This window comes from Stegostoma tigrinum, chromosome 36 (genome assembly GCF_030684315.1).
Source record: "Stegostoma tigrinum isolate sSteTig4 chromosome 36, sSteTig4.hap1, whole genome shotgun sequence".
In the NCBI taxonomy this organism is placed as follows: Eukaryota; Metazoa; Chordata; class Chondrichthyes; order Orectolobiformes; family Stegostomatidae; genus Stegostoma; species Stegostoma tigrinum.
The window spans coordinates 6,800,164-6,824,312 of NC_081389.1; the positions used below are offsets into that span (position 1 = coordinate 6,800,164).

At 42.5% G+C, this 24,149-nt stretch overlaps 1 protein-coding gene across 1 annotated transcript in view; it reads left to right on the plus strand.

Annotated features, from left to right (window-relative positions):
- Nucleotides 1-24,149, plus strand: part of LOC125446748 (semaphorin-7A-like) — a 45,786-nt gene that overhangs the window by 15,547 nt on the left and 6,090 nt on the right. The window contains exons 3-13 of the mRNA XM_059640195.1: nt 4,260-4,313; nt 5,846-5,944; nt 7,124-7,226; nt 7,313-7,423; nt 12,148-12,269; nt 16,722-16,888; nt 17,961-18,069; nt 19,684-19,879; nt 20,935-21,050; nt 21,174-21,334; nt 22,462-22,517. Of these exons, the coding sequence (XP_059496178.1) occupies nt 4,260-4,313; nt 5,846-5,944; nt 7,124-7,226; nt 7,313-7,423; nt 12,148-12,269; nt 16,722-16,888; nt 17,961-18,069; nt 19,684-19,879; nt 20,935-21,050; nt 21,174-21,334; nt 22,462-22,517 (1,294 nt within the window). The remainder of the gene's footprint in view (nt 1-4,259; nt 4,314-5,845; nt 5,945-7,123; nt 7,227-7,312; nt 7,424-12,147; nt 12,270-16,721; nt 16,889-17,960; nt 18,070-19,683; nt 19,880-20,934; nt 21,051-21,173; nt 21,335-22,461; nt 22,518-24,149) is intronic.

The following is a 24,149-nucleotide window of genomic DNA, read 5'->3' on the forward strand; positions in this document are numbered from 1 at the left end:
AACCACTGGATTCTGACCAAGAAATAAAAGCACATGCAATGTAATGGGAGTCAGTCACATTTTTCAAACAGAACAAGTCACAAGACCGCAGTCTTGAGTTTAGCTGGAAGTAAAGTCAAGGGGTACACTCACATGGGAAATGTAATAAGTTTGTTGTTTTATATATGAAGTCATGGCCCACAGATTGAGTTCAATTAGTCTTAACCTAACTGTTGCTCTGTGCATACAATTGCTGTTAACAAAACTGAAATATTGTTTGATAATACCCCTGTAAAGTGACATAAGATCTTTTGCTATTGATAAACCTGCTGTTTAAGTACATATTGTTGTTGCAAATGGCCTCAATTTTAAAAAAAATTCAATCATGGGACATGGATATCATTGGCTAAAGTAACATTTTGTTGTCGATTGTGAGGGGGAGTGGGGTGGAATTCCAAGGTTTTGACTTGGTGACAGTGAAGAGACAGTGATATATTTCTAAGTCAGGATGATGAGTGGCTCAGAGGAGAACTTGCAGGTGTGGGAGTATCTGCTGCACTTATCCTTCTAATTTTATCTGATGCTGGAACGCAGGAAAAGGCTTGAGGCTTGTCAATGGGCAAGTGCAGACACAGTGACTAAGTGGTCTCTTTCTGTGAATGTTCTATGTTTCTGTGTGTCCATGTAGGTCGTTTTTCAACAACATAGGAATGGGTGCAGGTCATTTAGCTGCTGTATGGCCATCTTAGACCATGGAGGAACTTTCAATTCAACACTACTTTCCCATGTTACTTTGATGTCTCTTAAAGTCTTTCATCTCCAGAATCCTATTGGTTTCTGTCTTGAGCCTAGTCAAAGACTGAGATTCTGAGAATTTCAAGGATTCACTACTCTCTGAAAGAAGAAACTCCTCCTCATCTCATTCTTAAATGGCTGACCCCTTACCCTGAGATGTGTCCCTAGAATTTAATCACCATCCTCTCTATATGCCCCCTTTCACTTCCTTTAAGGATTTTGTAAGTCTCAGTGAGATTTCATTAGAAATTCTCGAGAATACAGGCATAACTTCTTCAATCTCTCTTCATAAGATAATCCAGCCATCCCAGGAGATAATTTAATGAACCTCCCGTCTGCAACTTCTCTCTGACAAATACACCGTTCCTTAGGTAAAGAGACTAAAGCTTTACACAGTGCTCCAGGTGAGATCTCATCAATGCTCTGTTCAGCTGCAGTAACACATCTCGTGCTCCCCCTCGGTGATCGAGGCCAACAGATTGTTTGCCCTTTGCATTGCTCGCTGCACCTGCAAGCTAGTTTTTAATGGCTCCCGAGACAACTGCTCTTCCAACCTCTCATCACTCACAGAGCGTTATGCCTTTCCTTTTTCCTTTTTTATTCTACTAAGCTGAACACCTTCAACAACAGTAAAACAACATCGAATTCTGACAGACGTGTGGCAGGGAAATTCTCTCCTCGTATTTGTGGCTATCCACAATACAGATCACAGAAAAATGAAACTATTACCATTGTAGCGATTGTAACGAGGTCAACCAGCTTGATGTCATAGAATATGGGCTTCCTGCTGGGGGCTGTTAGTCTGGTCCAGTCAGGGAGCCCTAGCTGACATAAAAGGTTGAATGGCAGGGATTCTGACACTGTGGTGCCTGACTCTGTATGAGGCAGTACTGTTGTCAAGGGCTATTCATGTGTAAATAAAGGGTGACTTGGTGATGGATACTGGCCTCTGTAGTGTTATTTCAGTCATCAAATGCCTCTGGTTCACTGTGATATCACATCTTGGCCAAATAGTATAGGAACAGGGATAGACAAAGGTATCTCTGACCCTACACAGCATTATTGAACCAGATGGGTTTACAGTCAACACTGGTTATCATTAGACTAGCTTTTCATTCCAGATCTATGGGACATTGTTCATTTTTTGACAAGTGTGAATGTTATCTGAGAATAATATTGCTCAGGGAAAAGAATATAACAAAACTCTATGGAATTACTTGGAGCTGTAGGAAGAGAAGGAGTTATTATTTAGACTTTGATGAGAATTCAGTATTTAAATGTTTTATTCGAAGGAAATGAGTAAATATCAGAGTACGGTACTGATAATACTTTAGAACCAGCATTGAATAAAAATGCTCAGGTTGAGCTGTGGTTCAGTTGGAAACACAAGAAATTATTGTGTAAAAGTGTAAGTCTTAGCTGTGGGGATTCATTAGCTTAGTTGGCTGGACTGCTGGTTTGTAATGTAGAGTGATGTTGACAGTGTGGGTTCAATTGCTGTACTAGCTGAGGTCACCATATAGATCCTGCCTTCTCAGCCTAACCCCTCACCTGGGGCTTGGTGATCCTCAGAGTAAACTCACCAGCAGCTGTCTCCCTCTCTCTCTCTCTCTAATAAGAGAGTGGGACTAAGGAAACTTTGCTAGTCAATTTGCAGTAAATACAGACTAGCTGACACTAATCGGGATAATTAATTTTCTTGGAATGTTTGTCTGTACTCATCACTATCTACTTTTAGTTAAATTTGTTTTGCTCCAAACCTTTAATGCTGTTCCCACAGCAGTGATCACAGTTATCATGGTGTGCTCCCATCATTGTCAAGCCTTTGCTTTATATTAATTATTAGTTATTTATTGGCATTATACCAGGTCTCTTAAAACTCTTTCCATTACTGTATACTTTCCTTCTCTGCTCTGTTGACTAAAATACAGATCATAAAAGATAATACACTACACCCAAAGCTGTGGATTTGAATCCCAGTTTGGGGCTTGATAGCTGGATACCAGCTGTCTCAGGTTGAGAAATTACTGAGCAATCCATCTGGCTTTCTTCAGACGGGGAAAGCAAAAGATACATTTACCCTAAACAAATTGTTGATTCTGCATTTGGTGTCTGGAATTGGGTAGTGTTTAAATGCCAAGATCTTTCCGGAGGGAGGAGGATAACTTCTTCGAGGTAGGCATTCTTAGAAGAGGCTTTGCACTGGGGTTAAAATTGTTTCAGAGCGAGTCGGAACTGCAGATGTTGGAGAATCTGAGATAACAAGGTGTTGAGCTGGATGAACACAGCAGGCCGAACAGCATCAGAGGAGCAGGAAAGCTGGTGTTTTGGGCCTGGACAACCTTGTTATCTCAAGGTTCCAAAGAAAATTCCAAAGATAAGATCCTTTGAGGGAAGTAATTCTCTGTTTTAAATCTGCCAACCCATATACTATAACTATGACCTCTTGTTCTATATTGGCCCACAAGGAGCAAATGTTTGGTCAGCGTCTGTGATTTCTCACCATTGAAACTGGAACTTTCCAAGGCCAGTCTAATAATGTTTCCAATAGTTTAAGGGATAAATTAATTAGTAGGATGAATGTTATCAGTAATTGATTTTATTATGTGCAGAAAAAGGGAACTAGAGCAACATCTGCCCCTTGAGGAAATGCTGTTGAAGACATGTTTTCCAGAACCTGACAACACATTAATCGCACGCATTGTTAAAACATAAAGGCTTCGTTATTACTCAGACACGAGCAGATGAAATGTCCATTTAGTCTTCATTTCTCAACCATATTTATAGCATTTGGAAACTTTCAGCTTTTTTCTTCTTGTTATTACACTAATAAGCAGTGATGATATGAATTTAAAAAGTTTTACCCTCTGAGGGGAAATTGTAAACCAGAGCATTTTTCAGGGGGCTTTCTGAACTAGGAATCACAGGTCTTTCCACTAATTACTTGAATTTACAAGCCATGAGCCAATCTTATGTTTATTATTTGAAAACATAACAAATGATGTAATGTTTCCATTTTCTTTATGCCCTTGGCATCCAACCTTGCTCTAACCTTATGGGGCGGTGCTGTTGGATATAGCCAGTGATGTGGCATTTTATGGTGAGGGCAGGGAGTTGCATGGTGGAGTTCAGCAGGGCTCAGTGTCAGTGTCATGTCCTGGTGCCCAATCCGACCCCTCAGGTGAATGTAAAAAATGGCATGACATCATTTAATGTGCTGGTTAATATTCATCCCTTAACCAAAGAAACAGGCAGCATGGTGAATTTAGAATAGCTTGAGTGGTACTACATAAATGCACTACAATAAACCCATCACTACAACTCACCAGAAGGTGTTACTCTCTTGTTAGAATGTTGAAATGATGATACTTGTTGGGACTGGACTGTCAATAGTGAAACAATGGAATTCAGTCAGCTCTGTTACTTTTCATTATGAAAGAATGCACAACATGAATCCCTGATAAACTTATCTCTTCACCTCCCAGATTCCAGTGCCTGTGGATGACAAATCCATGTCAGAATGCAAAAAGAAGAATTTGGTGAGTTCTTCTCTGATAAACTTTCAAATCTGTTTCACTTTGCTGAAACTCAATAGTTAAACGATACCTCTTGGAAGTCTCTGTACCAGTTTTATAATGAACTTTTTATACAACTTGGTCTGTCTTTTTCCCTTCATGTTTGATTGTTTCTGTTTTGTAATAACAATCTCCTGTGGGATTGATAAACCCATTTCCCAATCGGAGCTGCTCTTGCTGCACCATTCCTGAAATTTCACTCAGTTCCTGGTGGTTTTGTCTCCTTAGTGATCTACCATAGCCAGTGATGACTTGGAGCAGTCAGTGAGGGGGCGGTTTTCCTGTGAATTGTGAATAGGAGATTGAATGGCTATAAAGGACAGCATTGCATGGACAGCCAAATTACATGAGCTGTGAATCTGGCACTTACAACAGTCCCTTATCTCCCAGAGACCACTGCAGTTTCTCTCGCAGTGGAGGGCACCTCATTGGGAAGGAGCGAGTTACTTATTCTGCCAAGTCCCTGCGACCAAATGGTAGCCTCCTCATTTGCTGAGTTTACAGTCCAACCCTGGAATGTGGAGAGGAGGCAATGGACCAGCATGTACCCTTCCCAGTTCCCACTGGTACTCACAGGCTTCCAAGAGAGAGAATGATCCAACCAACAGACTCAACTCCAGGAGAAATTTAAAGGATTCTGAAATATTACATGCCCCACCCCTCACCACGACCCAAGCACCCTGCCCCCCCTCCCCCAACTCTCAGTCCATAGCCCCTGGCCCTCTGCCTCACCCCACCTCCAGCCTCCTATCTCCACCCACAGCCACTCTTCCCCCAGCTCCCAGTATCACCTGCCCCTTGGCCCTGCACCCCCAACCCCACCTTATGGAATACCAGCCCGTCCCAGTCAATGTCAGCATAGAGCCAGAGAGTTGTTCAATGGAAATAGGCTAGCTCTCCAGATCCTACTTGTTGATGGCCAATCAGCCACAAAGTGAAGCCTCATTGGATGTCTGGCCAGCCAATGGAGCTTGTGCTTGTTCGAAACTGTTTCACTGGGGATTTATCTTGGCACAATGGTTATCCAAGGAAGTTGCTAGGTGCAGCATTTAGCTATGTGCCCTGGCAAAGGTGCAGATATGTTGTGATCGTTGCACTTTCCTGATGAAATGCCAGGCTATTTCTCAGAAGTTGTCTTTCAATACTTTGTTAAAAATGTTTGCTTCAAGCCGACAGGGGCCAGGCCTGCAGCTCTGCCCTTTTCTCCCCAGCAGAACAATCTGGAGGCTTTTCAAAGTGTTGGTCAGGGTGTTGGTCATTCCCCATGCTTGGAATGTGGCCCTGCCCCCACCCTGAACAAAGGCTCCTTCAGGCCTCTGCCTATTCTTAGGCCACAGCCCAAGGTTTGAAGTGTGCAGTGAGTTTGGGCATGTTGTGGTGAGTTAGCATTGAGACTTTTCATATCAATGTATAGAAGCCTCTTGGAACACATTCCAAATGGGTTTCTTCAGTTTGCCATTTCCTTTACAATATTCACGGTCTTCATTTAACCTCAGGCATACTGTGAGAATGTTATCATGGTCCTACAAAGATTCAACAGAACTCATCTTCTTTTGTGTGGAACCAATGCCCGGAATCCACGATGCTGGTCACTTGTAAGTATGTTTTGGATAAAATTAGCTGTCTATTCCTTCAAACTCAGCCTTGCACCTTAATGTTTTGGTGATGGAGGGAGCTGGAACATACGGGACTGAGTGATGTATCTGGGTGATAGTGTATACAGGTGAGATTAGATCGCCTGCCTGTTATACAGCTGTCCTATTGGCCAGGCAAACTATTGAATGGCTACTCTGAAATTCCCCCCAAATCAAAGCTAACCTGCATTCCACAACCTACCCCCCCCCCCCCCCACCACCCCCCGCAGCCTCCCCCCACCTCCTTCAAGTCATTGATGGGGGAATGGTCTTCTTCATTTTCTGAGCCAGTGACTGTCCGCTTTACCTTTTCCCTGTCTATGGGATCATTGTTGCCAGTTGCCAAGTGGCTCTGAATCAGTCAGAGCTGGGAAATGACTTCAGCCCCGTCTTCTTTTGGTGTATCTCCCAGTATCAAGGTCAAGGGCAGTGGGGACAGAGAACCGGAAGAGGGCAGGTTCTGTGGGATTCATTTTCATCCGTGGGATTGGGCATCGAAGGCTAAACCAGCATTTATTTCTCCATCCCTAAATTTCCCTGGAGAAGCTGGTGTTGAACTGCCTTCTTGAACTGCTACAGTGGTGTAGGGACACCCCCTGTGCTGCTAAGGAGGGATTTCCAGGATTTTGGATTTGTGCACTTTCAGGGAAATCCAGCAACTGATAATGAGAAAATATTCTGAATAATGTCCTTGCCACCATCTTATTCATTTGCAAACCTGCACTTTGATAGCATTAGCTCCATTGAAATATGTCACTGGGCTGTGACATCAGTTTAAGGAAAATTATGCCCTTAAAGAAAGCTAATTTCCCATACTCCCTTTAATATGGCTGTGCATCTAAAACATTAGCTCAAAGGCAAAATCTAGTATGATAAACCTATCGCTGAAATACTTTAGCAAGTGCTGTGGCTCTGAGCACACATTTTGAGGGAAGAAACCAGATATTGGGGAACCTTGGAACAACAGCAAGGAAATTGCTAGTGGGAATAAGACGAAGATTTATCGCTTTTTACCATCCTATCAACTGTTTCCGATTATGTAAAATTCCTTCCTGTATGATTATTTGCCATGAAGTGATGTATGATCAACTTGTTAACTTTAGAAAATAAAAATGCTGATGAACTGCAATGATTTTACAGACTAACAATAATTTGAATCAAATCATCAATGGAGGAGGACGCCCCGTAGGACGAGGGGTATGTCCTTTCACTCCAAAACACGGCTTCACCTCATTGGTTGAAGGTGAGTCTCCTAGCAATTGATGCTCATATTCGTTCGTTGATCAGGGACCCACTTACTAAGTGTGTGTGCTTGACTTCCAATGACAGGAGAAAAATTCTACTCAGCTGCCCCTGTATTTGAGAATGGAAATGTAAATCTTCGAAGGTATATGGAACAGAGTCCATCATGGTTACTTTCTGTTGATGAGTGGCTGAATGGTAAGCATAAACACAATTGCCTTTCATCAATCTTTTTGATGTCTTGACCCACATACATCATTCCCACGATCACTGCTATAAAGTTGTGACTACTTGCCCCTCCTCCTGACCCAGTCTGTCATGGAAAACAATGAAATCAGATTCATCCTTTATTCATTCATGAGATGAAGGCGTCGCTGGCCAAGCATTTATTGTCCATCCCTAATTGCCCTGAGGACAGTTGAGAGTCAACCACATTGTTTGGGTCTGGAGTCACATGTAGGCCAGACCAGGTAATGATGGTAGTTTCCATCCCTAAAGAGCATTCGTGAACCAGATGTGTTTTTCCTGTCAATCGGCACTGGATGTATGGTCTTTGTTAGATTCTTAATTCCAGATATTTACTGGATTCCAATTCCATCAACTGCTGTGGTGGGATTCAAAGCCAGATGCCCAGAACATTATTTGGGTCTCTGGATTAAATTTCCAGGGTTAACACCACGAGAGCATCGCCTCCCCATTCACGACCATTGTCAGAGTTTCACTCACCAAGCACCAGACATCTGAGCAAATAAAGGCCTGTAAATTGCCTGGAGATTCCTGGAACATGGGCACTGCGGCCAACTGAACCCCCAAGCTTCCCTCACTTGCCCACTCAATCAACCATATTGTTTTCAGATCATGTCCCTCAACACAGACTGGGGCTTGATTGCAGTGACTCAATGTCACCCCAAAACGTTATTTAATTACTGAGTTATGGGGAGAACATGCTGGTGATCCTGTCATGGTGATCTATACAACAAAGTACTGTCTGTTTTGTTCCCTCGCTGTTTGCTTCCTTCCTTTTTGTTTGTTGTTAACTAAAGGCCAGAATTTGCATTGAGACAGATGGAACCCTGACCTCATTATTCTGCTTTGACAGCATAAACTTAGACTTGATGAGGCCCAATTTGAGGCCCCAATGTCCTGACCAATGTCCAAACAGAAAGGAGGTGAGACCATTTCAGTGGCATCCCTGATGGATGTCTAAAACAGGCGGCAGGTTCATAACACATGGAGGGAAGGGTCTTAAGGTTAATTTCTCATCCTTGCACAGGATTGGACCAGGCACTGTCAGACTTCTTTGGGCGATCTGGGAAGGCCAAGAGTGACAGGTGGGCTTCCCTGATTTGCATGCCGCATGACGACACCCTCCTTCTCTGGTTACAGACCCCTCTATAATGGTGAACCTTTACCAGGGCACTGACCAGAGCAACCAAGCAGACACTTTCCCATTCTACTTATGACTGATTTATTGGCCACAAGATCAACAGGAGGTGTTGGTAAAATTCAACAGGTGTTGCAGCATCTGTAATGAGAGAAAGCGTTAACATTTCGAGTGTGGTATGATTTCTGCTTCGAATTGAAAGGGTCTGAAAAAGTGATGGGTTTTATGCTGTAGAAAAAATGAAGAGGGAGGAAAAAGTGGAATGGATGGGAAAGTGTCCAGAACAGAGGGGAAATTGAATTCTAATGGTAGTAGAGGAGTGGAACAGATAAGGAATAGGTGTTAATGGACAGTGTTATAGCTGCAAAAAGCATCAGCTAAATTTGCACAGTTATTCCAGAGGCTGGCAGAGATTGTTCAGCTTGAGATACGGAGGGAATCCTTAGCAGAACACGTCTTACATTTTGGGACCACAAGGACAAGAATCAATGCTCTCTTGTTGACCAATTATTAATAATCAGTTTGAAGCTAGGTGAACATAGCAGGTCTCCAGCATCGGCAGTTCCTACTATCTCTGTGTTAATAATCAATGTTGGCGTTCTGGCGGATAAACATTGAGCCATAATGATGTCCGTCGGGCTTGTGTACTGTTCAGTGATCGGTGCAGCTGACGTTCCTCAAAGACAACAAACAGAATTACAGATAAAGAGATACGATGGAGAGTAACTGAACCCCTCTTCCTGGCAATATGACAAAGTAGGAAGCAGCGAGTCATTTGTACTGAGAAAAAGATTTTCAGCATTCCTGTGTTGTAACTTGTAATTTCAGAAAGGTAACAACATCAAATGATACGATGCCGATACCAGTGTCTTAGCGAGTGGAGACAGAGTTTCACACACGAAGAGTTACATGATTGTAATCTTCCGCAATGATTTTTATTTGGACTTGGCAGAAAGTCACAGTGAGCACTTAGTAAACTGCGCCAACTGGGCCGAGGTGGACAAGCACAGACTAATCAGGAAAGGATGGTGAAGCCTTTTGCAAGCATACGAGAAGTGTTAAATAATGAGGATATGGAGAAAGGGGGAGTTTCAAACATTTAAACTGTGTGGAATGTAAACAGGGCTCCCTGCTTTTCACTATGTGGGTTCAAGTCTCCTCCCCCCACCCTCACTCCTCAGATTTGAGCATACAGTCTAGGCTGGCACTATAGTGCATTACTGAGAGCACTGTACTGTCAAAAGTGTCAACTTTTGGCTGACGTCTTCAACTTGTTTGTATCCGTTTGTACTTTGTGAGATTGCTACATTTCACCACAAGATGTTTCAGTGCATGAAATATTTATTTGTGCCTCGTGTGATGAAACCCCTTTCCCAAACGCCTGATCGTTACTTCTCTGTGAAGTGTAATATCCGGAACACACCAGTTCCAGAATAGGTGGACGGCACCATTATATTCTTCCATATGATAGAGACAGGGCGAACTCATCATCCGGAAGAGTTCAGGAGTCACTGAAAAGCAGTTCCAGCATCAGACTAAATTGGAGACAGAGACAGGGGCAGACTACACATTAGGAATGTTAGATGCTAAGAATGTTACGAGTCTATGTAAAGAATGATGATTTTCTCTGGTCACTAAATAAAGGTAATTGACCCGTAAAGAGACCACGACATAATGTTATGATTTTGCCTGGAATAACAACATAATATTGGTGATCTGGTCTGTGATAATAACATTGTGAAAACAGGTGAGATTTTTGAGAAGTCACCTTAATCAGAACAAGATCCACTGAGGAGCAGATCACAGGTCAGAGCTGGTTTTAGTCTGGGTGGGAGAGACAGAGGAGTTGACTTGATGTTGGTCAGAAACGGTTGAATCTGAAGCTTGCTTCCTTCAGGCTGCTGGTCGCACAGACATTTACAAGCATCAGAATAAAGGCCCCATGCAGCAAGGGGTCTGCTATCAGCAATCTCCATGCAGTTAGGACGAAGAAAGCAATGGCTTCACGCTCCTGAGATGCTGCTTGGCCTGCTGTGTTCATCCAGCCTCACATTTTATTATCTTGGAATCTCCAGCATCTGCAGTTCCCATTATCTCTAATGGCTTCATGGTATTATTCTGGACTGTTAATCCAGAGACCCAGATAATGTTCTGGGGACCCGGTTCAAATGCCACTACAGCAGATGGTGGAATTTGAATTCAATAAGATATCTGGAATTCAGAATCTAATGATGACCATGAATCTATTGCTGATTATTGGGGGAAAACTTATCTGGCTTACTAATGTCCTTTAAGGGAAGGAGAAAAAACTGCCATCTTTACCTGGTCTGGCCTACATGTGATGTCAGACACACAGCAATGTCATTGACTCTTAACTGCCCTCTGAGCAATTAGGGAGGGGCAATAAATGCTGCCTAGCCAGTGATGCCCTCATCCTGTTAACGAAGAAAAGAACTTGGTAGAAGTTGTGAGGAGGTGAGAAGGCAGCAGAAGATGGTTGGGTATTAGAGCTCAGAATGAACCATGGAAACTTTTGATATTTTAGTGCAGCTGAGAGTTCAGGGTGAGGGAATTTCCCAGGCAGTACTTGCTTGAAGCCGGAGAGAAATACTAGAGCCCAGAAAAGCCAAGGTGGTGCTAGCTTACATAATCAGGTTCAGTATGAAAGAGCTGGTGTTGTGGTCTTGAATGCATGCTGGAGTGCAGTCTTGGGAATCCAGTAGAACACTACCTAAGGAGAAGAGATTGAACTCACAGGACATGAGCATTCAGTGTACCAGTGCCTGGTTCTTGGGACAATTCCAAGGGTAGATCCTCAGACATGAAGATTTATAATCCCTTGTGAATGAGGCAAAGTTTCATTGAGATTTGGTGATTCACATTATCACTGATGTGTTTGGGACGAACGATCAGAAATCCTTAGGAACCATCTTGACTGCATTCACCATTTGCAGTGCTCTGTGGGGTGTTTGACCACAGTTTGTCTGTGAACCCATTATTATCCTGTGTTATAATTGGATGCTAGACGATAAATTGTACGTATAGTTTTATATATCAAACTTCATCCACTTGAAACAAAATTGAATTTTTGGCCCTACCCAGATTTTAATAAACACTTTCTCAAATGATAATGGATGTAAATGACACATGACATGTTGTTTCTCCCCTATGTCTTGGTGAATATTTATCTCTCCATCAACATCATAAAACACAATTTGACCGTTTATCCCTTTGCCATGTGTGGGAGCTCATGCTGACTGAATTGTCTATTGTGTCTCCGATATTACAACAGTCACCAAACTTCTAACAGTGGCCATCAGGTGCTTTACAATAGACTGAGGGAACAAATGGTGCTACAGAAATGCAAGCCTTTCTTTTAGAACCTCTCAACGCAGACTCCAGTCATCTTTAGTTTCTCATGTCTCGAGTTCCCAATTTAAGATGTATTCCCCTTGAACTGTTCCAGGCTGTGCCCTTGACTGTTCATACTGTGACATTAATCCGTAATCCAGTTTCCTCCCTTCTCCCTCCTGTTTAGATCCCAGTTTTGTGGGAATGTCACCAATGGGCGACCGTGTTTTGATGTTCTTCCGGGAAAGGAATTTGGTAGAAAACCTGGACATTGACCCCTGGATATCACGGATTGCTTGTGTGTGTAAGGTGGGTGAGTCCAACAGATGGAGTGACTGGTTTTTATTTTACGCTGGGTGTTTCATGTGTAGATTCTAATCTCCCCTACAACTTGTTGTTACATTTACATGAGAGACAGGTGTTCATCATAGTTCCTGGCTGTTATCAGTGTTCTACGGAGCCCCTTTAGAGTCCTGTTGGACTGTCCCATCCCAATAATGGGCAAAGTGTTCACCTTCCTGACCTGATGGATTACTGAAGTTTCAGATTGGAACTTATAAGAGAAAACTCCTCCATTTCACCACATTTGCAGCAAGTGGATGATCCACTTTATTTATCGCAATGTCATGTATAAATACATTTAACGATCATTCCCCAATGTGTCTCAATCTACCTGCTTTGGAGTGAAACCATCTTGGCTAAATCCTAGGGCAGTTGCCATTGCAGTGTGGAAGCAGGTGTAGATCCTTCAGCCCTTCAATCATGCTTCTGTTCAATAAGGTCATGGCTGATCTGTCTTTTGTTTAGGCTATTGTTCCTGTCTGTCCCCATGACCCTTCACTGCCTTGTCTATCAGCCATCAAACCAATTCATTAAACAATAAACAAAATTATCTTAGCACGGCCTTGAATAAATTCAATGACCTGCAAACTCCACGATCTTCTCGGGAAGAGGTCAAAGATCACACATCATTGAAAACACAAGCTTTAGGTGCTCAGCTCCTTCCTCAGGCGTGGTATGAGAGAGAGGGTATAAGGCACCGAATTTATAAGCAGAAAGGTAACAACCCAAAAACTGGCCACCTCTTGTTGCATCTTTAATCATTTAGGAAGGAGACTACTGATTATTATTGCAAAATTCAGATTCCTCTCAAGTCACTGACCCAAGATAATTAAACGTTTTATGAATTTATACATAAGAGATGACATCTCAGGTCAGACATACATTTTAGGTGTGAAGTCTTGCTTAGAACCTCCCTGGATTTTTACCTGGTGTCAGGTTTTCTTTTTTTGAGAAAAGTAAGATTACCTGGAACTACATAAACATCTTGGATGAAAAAATTCATGTGTGTATCTGTGTATGTGAGACAGTGTGTGCACATGTGTTTGTGTGTGTGCGCGCACGCGCTTGAGAGAGTGAGAGTGTGAGGGAGTGTGTGAGAGAATGCATATGTGTGTAAGACAGACAGAATATGTGAAGGAGGGTCTGTGTAAGTGTGTGAGTATGTAGTATGGTGGGGTCACCTGTACATAAGAATATAAGAAATAGGGGTAGGAGTAGGTCATTCGGCCCTTCGAGCCTGCTCTGCCATTCAATAAGATCGTGGCTGACCTTTTCGTGAACTCAGATCCACTTACCCGTGCTCTCACTGTTTCCCTTAATTCCTTTGTCATTCAAAAAAACATCTATTTTAGCTTTAAAAATGTTTACTGAAGTCCCATCAACTACTTCACCAGGCAAGGAATTCCATAGATTAACAACCATCTGGGTGAAGAAGTTCCATCTCAATTCAGTAAATAGTGTAGTGTGACACAAACCCGAGATCATGATTGAGGCTTTTCTCGTACTCAAGGAGTTTGCATTGTTGTGTATCCTGAAGTCCATTTGGAGGATGCTTACCTGCAGATCGCTGGCTGAATGGCATTGACCGCTGAAGTGCTCCCTCACTGGGAGGGAACACCCCCGCCAGTGATCATTGCGCAGTGTCCATTCACCCATTGTGATAGAATCTGCATGGTTTCACCAATATACCGTGCCTCAGGGTACCCTTGCCTACAGTGTATGAGATAGACAACGTTGGCCAAGTCACTTGAGTATCTTCCGTGTATGGGGTGGGTGGAGTTCCCATGTGTGATGGTATTACCTGTGTCGATGATCTGTTCAGATAAGGAGAGCTATGATGGACACCTGAAGGTGTTGAAGGATGCCCTCGTAAGAACGGGATATGACGGTCAACTCATCGATCGACAGCTCCGCAGTGCCACTGTGAAAATCTGTAATGGCCTGTTTGGAAGACAGACATGGATACAACCAATAGGGTACCCTTCGTCAACCAGTACTTCCCCGGAATGGAGAGACTATGTCATGCTCTTCGCAGCATTCAACATTTATCGATGATGATGAACACCTTGCTACAATGTTCCTTACACCTCCACTTCTCGCCTTCAAACAACCACCAAACCTTAAATAGACCAGCGAGTTTTGAGAAGATTTGTAGCTCAGGTTGAGGTTCTGGATGTGAGTTTGCTCACTGAGCTGGAAGGTTAGTTTTCAGACATTTCATCACCATTCTAGGTAACATCATCAGTGAGCCTCCGACGAAGCGCTGGTGTTATGTCCCGCTTTCTACTTATCTGGTTAGGTTTCCTTGGGTTGGTGATGTCATTTCCTGCATTGGTGATGTCATTTCCTGTTCTTTTTCTCAGGGGATGGTAGATTGGCTCCAAATCAATGTGTTTGTTGATGGAGTTCCGGTTGGAATTCCATGCTTCTAGGAATTCTCGTGCGTGTCTCTGTTTGGCTTGTCCGAGGATGGATGTGTTGTCCCAATCAAAGTGGTGTCCTTCCTCATCTGTATGTAAGGATACTAGTGATAGTGGGTCATGTCGTTTTGTGGCTAGTTGATGTTCGTGTATCCTGGTGGCTAGCTTTCTGCCAGTTTGTCCAATGTAGTATTTGTCACAGTTCTTGCAAGGTATTTTGTAGATGACGTTTGTTTTGTTTGTTGTCCGTATAGAGTCTTTTAAGTTCATTAGCTGCTGTTTTAGTGTGTTGGTGGGTTTGTGGGCTACCCTGATGCCAAGGGGTCCGAGTAGTCTGGCAGTCATTTTGGAAATGCCTTTGATGTAGGGGAGAGTGGTTATGGTTTCTGAGCCCGTTTTGTCTGTTTGTTTGGGTTTATTGCTGAGGAATCGGCGGACTGTGATCATAGGGTACTCATTCTTTTTGAATACGCTGTATAGGTGATTTTCCTCTGCTCTGCGTAGTTCCTCTGTGCTGCAGTGTGTGGTGGCTCATTGGAATAATGTTCTCATGCAGCTTCGTTTGTGGGTGTTGGGATGGTTGCTCCTGTAGTTCAGTATTTGGTCCGTATGGTGTTGTTTTCCTGTAGACGCTGGTTTGAAGTTCCCCATTGGCTGTTCGCTCTACTGTGACATCTAGGAATGGCAGTTTGTTGTTGTTTTCCTCCTCTTTTGTGAATGTTATGCCAGTAAAGGGTATTATATAATATCTTAAATAGACCATTGTTCACAGCAAACTGCCCAGCCTTCGGGACAAAATCAACCACAACACCACACAACCCTGCGAAGGCAACCTCTGCAAAGACATATCAAGATCATCAACGTGGATACCACCATCATGTTTGGGAACGCCACCCACTCATGTGACTCAGGCAACGTTTTCTATCTCATACATTGGAGAAGCCATACAGATGGTACGACAGTGGATGAATAGATACCATGCAATAATCACCAGACAGGAATGTTCCCTCCCAGTGGGGGAGCACTTCAGCAGTCAAAGGCATTCAGCCTCCGATCTTCCGTTAAGCGTCTTCCAAGGTGGACTTTGAGATACACAACAATGCAAAGTTGCTGAAAAGAGTCAAGTTCAGTACCCGTGAAGATGGCATCAACCTTAATCTTGGGTTCACTTTTCACTGCACACGCAGACATGGACGGACATGCACGCGCGTGCACACACACTCTCAAATTCTCACACACTCTGTCACTCTCTCACTCTCACTCACATGGACACACACAAATTATTTTGTACAGTTGCAGATAATTCTGTTTTGCTCAAAAAATAAAACCTGACCCTAGATTAAAACATAGACAAATTCTAAGAAAGGCCTGACACCTAGAATGCATTGTCTGACCTGAGATGTCACCTCTTGTTTTCATTGGTAAAACCTTTTATTACCTTGGGACAATGACTCGAGAGGAATCTGAATTTTGCATTTTAAATCAGTAGTTTCCTTCCTAACTGATTAAAGATTCAACAAGAGGTGGTCAGTTTTCAGGTTGTTACCTTCCTTCTTATGAATTTGGAAACTTATACCCTCTCTCTCACATTACATCTGAGGAAGGAGCTGAGCTCCAAAAGCTTGCATTTTGAAATAAACCTGTTGGACCTAAACCAGGTGTCATATGATTTTTAACCTTGTCCACCCCAGTCTAACATCTCCACACAATCTAAGGAAGAGAATCCCACACATTAAAGCCAATTTGAGAGAAAAATCTCGTGATCGCCATCTTAAATGGGAAAACTCTTATTCCTAAACTGTGTTCCCTCGGATTTGTCTCCCCTACAGAAGGAAGCATCCTCCTAGTATCCATCTCAGCAAGTTCCCTCATGAGCACCATCACTAGGACCATACATTCTGTTCAGTCTGTAGTAGATTATAAATCTACTCCAGCTCTCATTCTGGGTTTACTGTGCATGTGAAAGAGTACTTCAGGCTCTGATCTCTCTCCTCCACAGGATGACAGAGGTGGCTCGCGATTCCACCTGCAAAGTAAGTGGGCAACCTTTCTGAAGGCTCGCTTACTGTGTAACATTCCGTCTGAAAACGTCCATTTCAACAAGATTCAAGACGTCTTTACTACCCAGAGCAAAGACCGAATTTATGCAATTTTCAAGAGTAACTGGTAAGTTGCCAAGAAATGAAAAGTTTCAGAATAGGTCAGACACAAGGAGACATTTTTAAAAAAGAGCCACTGCTTCATTACAGCCAGCCCCATCCCAAGAAAACATCCTGCTGTGTGATTGCTTCATTCCCATTGATCGTCCGTGTAAGATACAGACCCAGATACACATCTTACAAAACCCTCTTGTCGGACAAAATGTCTTTAGAATCCAGTTGAGCAAGAGGCCACTCAAGGTGGAATGTATGTCAGTGATGTGGGGTTAACCCAGTTGAAGATTGCTCCATCCATCAGCTCATTCCAGGTCACACCCTGTGGGCCTCATCACACAGTTAAAGGGACATGGTCTCTTTGAAAAAGATGTGTCAGAAGTATCTGAGAATGGGGAAAGACAGCGTGATAGAATCTCAACTCTTTCTGTGTAGCCACCTCAGGATTGATGCTGTACAGTGGGCAGAGAGAGACGGGGTGAAGGTTATATTTGTTTGTGAAGGCCAGTGCAAGCACCCAACACTGAGAGAGGTTATCAGAATAATGTATCAGACTGAGTTCCACTATCCAACGATCTGTCTTTGATTTTCATCAGATTCCAATGCTGGTCTCAAAGCAAATGCAGCTTCTGCAATGGGAAGCTCAAAATTTAAGAACTGGTTTCAAAAATCTTACATTTGGATGGGGAACATTTGATCTAACAGTAAGCAGGAAATCAACATTAAAAGCAAAATATTGGAGATGTTGGAAATCTTAACAGCAGAAATTGCTGGAAAAACTCAAGGTCTGGCTGCATGTATGGAGGGAGAAACAAATTTAACATCTTGAGTCCAATAATAGTGTTCTTCCAAACCCCGAAGATATTTCCAAAGAAGATTCAGATTGGACTTGAAACGTTAACTCTGTTTTGCTCTCTCCACAACAGCTGCCAGACCCATTGAGTTTCTCCAGCACTTTCTGTTTCTATTTCAAGAAAACCAAGCTTTGGATCCTCACTATTCTTACCTTGCAAGAAAAGTCAGTGCAAATTGTCTTAATTGGCTTTCTCACTGAACATTTCACTCAATACCTTGCTTCTTTTTAGGAACGGGTCAGCAATCTGCATGTACTCCATGGAGGACATTAATGATGTGTTCAGTACTTCCATTTTTAAAGGATTCACTGAAGATATTCCTGCTCCAAGACCTGGAACGGTAAGAAATTACTGGTTGTTGATCACTTGCACATTGATTTTACCAGATCCATAAAATGACTGATATACTTCAGCATTAACTATTATGTGAGGATTGAAGAGTTGGGTTTTCAATGGCTTCATTGAAAGAGGTATTCAGTCATAGGTTTCGCACATGGAGTGTGAAGACACTGTGCAATCTTTCAGATGAAGCAGACTCAGAAGTTGAGGATAACTAGACCAGAGTATGTGAATGAAGTTCTGTGCCCTTTTGAAATCAACATTCTGGATTTAGTTATACAGAATGATTTGATGTAATGTTAAAATTTATAGTGAAGAAACAAAACTTACAGCAATTTGAAAGCAGATCTTTTTGCAGTCGAGAAATATTAACAGATGAGGAACTGGGAGATGTTGCATTGACCCACCACAGTAGCACTCCTGGTGGGAGGGTGTTGTTGCAAGGTGACCTGTTTATATAGGTCATTCCCGTTATAAATGTTCATAGAAAAATTCATAATGGGACAACTGCCGAACAAATGTGAGATAAACCTACATGGTGTAAGGGCACCTACTTGTCCAGTTGTCTGGGCAATACCTTCAAAATCTATTGAAGGTGGAGTTGAGTAGAATTATCCTCCAATTAAACTGACTACAATACATTGCTGACACTGTCTGTATCAAAGACTGGTCTCTTGCACACACACAGCATAAATACCTCACATTGAGAAGTAACTTTCAGTAAAATCTGATATCGCAGAATTTACTAATGTAACCTGCCCTTAGCTGGTGCCGTACGAATATTGACCTCGACAAATATCACGGGTGACACGTTTGATTTGTTCCAACTTTGTTTCTTCACTGACTCCAGAGGGTGAAGTTCAGTGTGAACCACTATACCATCCAATCTCCTCATGACTAAACTGATCAAACCCAATCAAATACAATCCTTTTGTGATAACTTTTATTCTAAATTTTGATTGAGGCTGTGTCTAGCTGTCAATTTTATTTTTTGTTTTCTCTTTTCTGATTTGTTAGTTATTTTTCTAAATCTCAATGTTCACCAATCATTTTATGGAAAACCTTTTTTTATTCCTTGATTCAATTCTTTTTCCATATCATTTCTACATTTCGTTATCTCCCAGGTCAAATTAATCCAAATGAGTTGCCATCTAAAAAACAGACATCTTAAAGCAGGATTGCTCAAACTGTGGGTCATGACCCCCACTGGGATCATGTACTGTGCAATGAGAGCCACAAACTCCAATATACAATGGCAGCTGTGGAGTAGAGTCCGAGATGGGATAGTCCTGTATTCAGCTCTGACTCCAATCCTCTCTCCAGTGGAGTGGCAGGAGATTATTTTACCAGAAACCTTCACTCCTTTGAAAGTCCTAAATTGTTGCTTTGCCCATGCCCTTCTGAACTCTGTCATCTCCCACAATCCCCTCTCTTTCACTCTGGGGTCACCCTAACTTAGAGTCAGAGCGTGAGAAAGATTAGATTCAGTATCTTTGAATGCGAGGGGGTCTCTGCTCCCTCATGTTGGGAAGGCGACCATGTAGTGCAGAGGGAATCCAAAGTGCATCTTGTCACTAGCTAACTTACAGTCTTCTATTCTTTTCACATTGTGCAGTGTGGGACTAATACTCAAGAACTGAAAAGTAATGTACTGAGTGTAGTGAAACACCATCCTGAAATGGAGAGTCCAATCCAGCCCATTGGAAAAAGTCCCCTCGTCATCCAGAATGAGGATCTTTTCAAGAAAATCATCGTGGATTCTGTTGTTAGCCTCAATGGAACAGTGTTCTATGTCCTTTTCCTGGCTATGGGTAGGTCTTGCAACGTAATAGTTTGTCTCAATGAGAAGATACCTGACTTTAACATTTGTAAATGACTTGATACCCAGCACAGAGGCTACGTCTGGGCCAAGTTAAAACATAATGGGACACCCCAGAGTATTACAAGGCATGGACAGAAGCCATTCTGTCTCTCTCATCATGCTCTCCCTTTGCCATCTAATTTACGCCACTCATTCTTGTTGCCCAGGAATCTTTTCCTTTTTTTGTATTTATCCAATGCCTGTTTGAATATGTGACATTGAATCCAATTCAATTATCTCTTCAAATGGAGGTTTTTGATAATGGGGTAACATTTCAGAGCCATACAGAGGCAGGGTCTCCTCATTTTACTTTGTTTCCTGAACATAGCTTTGGAGTTCTGTGTGTCAGTGGCACATTTCCCTGCAAATTGACACTAAGTGTTGGAGAAAGTTACAAATGAGCATAGCCTGATATCCCTCCAGTAGAATAATGCTTGGAATGTATCAGGATTTGACAAGAATTTGCTTTCTAACCTCAAACAAATGTGAATTTGATTAAAGATAATAAAAAGTGAGGCTGGATGAACACAGCAGCCCATTATCTCTGAATTTGATTAAATATCTTTTCTGATACAGATCAAACTAATTAAATGACAGCACGAGCTTCATGGGTTGAATGGCCTCATTTTGTTCCTAGTTTTGTCAGTAAATGGAAGGTTGATTAAACTTCTGTTGTGTATCGAATGTAAAATTGGACATGGTAGCATTTGTTGAGATGTTAAGCCAAGATCCCATGTGGCTCAGGATGAATTAAAGACCCCCATGGCAATGTTTGGAAGAACACAGCAGTCCTCTTGGTGCTTTTGCCAATCTTTGTCTCTTCCACACCTAAACTATTTGGAGGTAATGATTACTATTGGTTCTATTGTGATAATGTGACTCATTTCTTCATATTAGATCTGTTTTATGAATCTCAAAGACCCAGTCTGTCACGCTGAGTCTTTTGAGAGAATTCACCATGTTTTGACATTATTGAAACCTTGAATCTCACTTTTCTCCCCACAGGAGATGGAAGAATCCAACAAGTTCTGGAAAATGGGCAGTCAACCTTCATCATTTCAGAACTGACAATTCTAAAGGATCCAGGACCAATCTCATCAATGTCCCTGGACTCTGAAGCTGTAAGTGTAAAGGTTGGGGGTCATCCACCTGACCTGAAAGTGAAAGATAGTAGAAGGAATCTTTTTTCACTCTGTTTTAGGAAGAAAAGGCAGTGAAATTAATATTTTTACTTGTCTTTCTAGAAACTTCTGTATGTTACCACTGCTAAAGAGGTAGTCCGGTTCCCACTGGTGCACTGTGAAAAATATAATAAGAGCTGTGAGAGCTGCGTCATGGCAAGAGACCCCTACTGTGCTTGGAATGCCAAAGAGAAAAATTGTGTCCCCATCACACCTCACTCTGGGTACGTCTGGAGAACCGTTTTCTGTATTTCAAATCTGTCCTCTTAATTTTTCCAAAGCCTCACCCGCTGTTCTCCCAAGGGAAACTAATTGAGGCTGAAGGTCCAGTGCAGTCTTGAGGCAGTACACCTCACACTCTCAAGGTTACTCCATTGTGGTGAGACCTTAAACTGAACTCCTTTCTGCTCATCCTGCTGCCTAAGTGGGATGCAGAAGATCCTGTGACATTATTTCAATGATATGTAGGGTGTAGGGCTCTCTCATTGCCAATATGTACTCAGACAAAATCACTGAACGCAGCTTATCACCTGAACATTGTACTGCTGCTTGTGGGAGCTTGTTGTACATGGACCAGTTGCTACATTTCCTACATTAGGAAAATGATGACACTTTCAAGAGGACTGCAAAGTGCTTTCAGATGTCCTGAGGTTGTCCATAAAAACAGGACTTTCTTTCAGAGTCATCAGCATGTGTAGTTCCAAACATCCCATCAGTGACTGACTGGAGATGTCTATCCTCATTCATGTGACTGGGTACTGAAGGGATCACTGGTAACCCAGGGAGCATGTCCCTATTAGTGTGATTTCCAGTGCAATGCCCGTGACAGTTACCAGTTATCGGGCACTGTAATGGGCAATGAAATGGCCTTTCCAATGTCCAATACAATGGTCACGACAGTGCCCAGTACAATACCTATTATATAGCCTTTACAACGGCAAGAGAATGCCAATTCCCATGATACCGGTATATTGTCCATTATTCAATTGATTCCCACTTGCCCAGTGCAATTCCTATTAAACAGCACCAGACTGTGCTTTAAATTGCATTGGAAGCCAGTAGAGACCACTGGGAAGTGGAATGATCAATGAAGAGGACTCAGTGTGAATCAGGACATGGACAGCAGAATCTCCCTTCTCCCTAAAGTATTTTACAAACCAAGGCATGTGAAAGTAAGAGGTGATCAGGAAAGCACTGATTCTTTTTGAAATGAAGTCCAACTGTGCCCCATTGATCATATCCTATTTGCTGTGAAAGCATTACCGTACTGTAACTAACCTCACAGAGGGAAGAATTGGAGCCACTAAACTGCAGCACCCAGACTTACTCAACATTGTATTTATCTTTACAGAAACCTTATCCAAGATCTTGAAAATGGTGATCCCAAGAAATGTCCTTCAGAAAGAGGTGAGATTCCACTGAGAGACAGTGCAGAGATTCTCACTCATTGCTGTAGCCATGGAGTCAGGGGCTCAGTTTATTTCAAAGTTATATATTACAACAGCACAGCAGTTACGAAGGTCACTTGATACAGTGAGTGGATGATTTCTCTGAGCAGCTCAACTACAGAGACAAAATAATCATAAATATTTCTGACTGAAACTACAACAACTTCCAAAAGATATTGTAATCACTTCTTGTGTTAACAGTCCAAACAGTTACATTTTTGTTCCGAAGTTATCAAGTGACTTTCTGTTCTTTTTAAATATTTGGAGGCCTCACCATTTACAAAACCTGGATGGTAATTCACCTGGGGATTGGAGAAGGTGCCAAATGATGGAAAACATTAACTGCTTCTGCCTGAATTTTCAATCTTTCCTCATTTAGTGAAATCTTCTTGTATTATTTACTGATAGGATGTGGGCAGGCTGGACAGGTGAGCATTTGTTGCCCTTCAGAAGCTGCTGGTAAGCTTCTCTTGAGTCCTTGCAGTCCTTGGGGTAGGTAGCCCACAGTGCTGTTAGGGAGGGAGTTCCAAGATTCTGACCCAGCAACAATGAAGGAATGCTGATATATTTCAGAGTCAGAGCATTGAGTGACTTGGAGGGCAACTTGCAGAAAGTGGTATTCCCATGTGTCTGTTCCCTTGCCCTTCTTTGGTGGTCAAATTCATGTGTTTGGAAGGTGCTGTCTAAGGACTCTTGGTGAGTTGCCGCAGTGCATCTTATAGATGGTACACACTGCTGCCCCTGCGTGTCAGCGATCTACCAGTTACTGATCAAACCATCGAGCTGACTGCATTGTCCTGATTCTGCCCTGAATATTCCATTCCTAATACCGAGAGATTCCCATTCCCATTCGGGAACAACCCCGATCAGCCTTGCTCCAGTTTGTGGCTGCTAATTCCCACAATTTTAACAGTCTAACACTACCCCCCTCCCAACTCTCATAGCCTTGTTGGTCTATGGAAAACAAAGAGTGTAATTGTTTTCTTTATTCATTCACACAATGAGGCTGTCACTGACCAGGCAGCATTTATTGTCCATCCCTAATTGCCCAGAGCGCAGTTCAGAGTCAACCACATTGCTGTGGGTCTGGAGTCACATGTAGGCCAGACCAGGCAAGGGTGGCAGTTTGTGAACCAGATGTGTTTTTCTGACAATCAACAATGGATTCACAATCATCATTAGATTCTTAACTCCAGATATTTAGTAAATTCAAATTCCATCATATGCCATAGCAGGATTTGAACCCAGGTCCGTAGAACATTATGTGAGTCTCTGGACTAAACAGAAAGCCAACCTCCAGTTCAAATCCTCTCCAAAATAGTGGTCATTTTCAGTGATGGTAGGAGTCTGAGGTGACAAGTTGTAGAGCTGGATGACGGGTCCAGACACAAACGTCAGTTTTCCTGCTCCTCTGATGCTGCCTAGCCTGCAGGGGTCATTTCCACATATATTTCTGGTGGGATCCTACGTGATTGGTCGGAAGTTTAATTTGTCACCTTTCCCGAATTTTACTCTCCATTAAAGGCACCGAAGGAGCAGAGCTCAACCGTGACCTCAGGGACTCTTTCAGTGAGAGATTCAGTCAAGTACT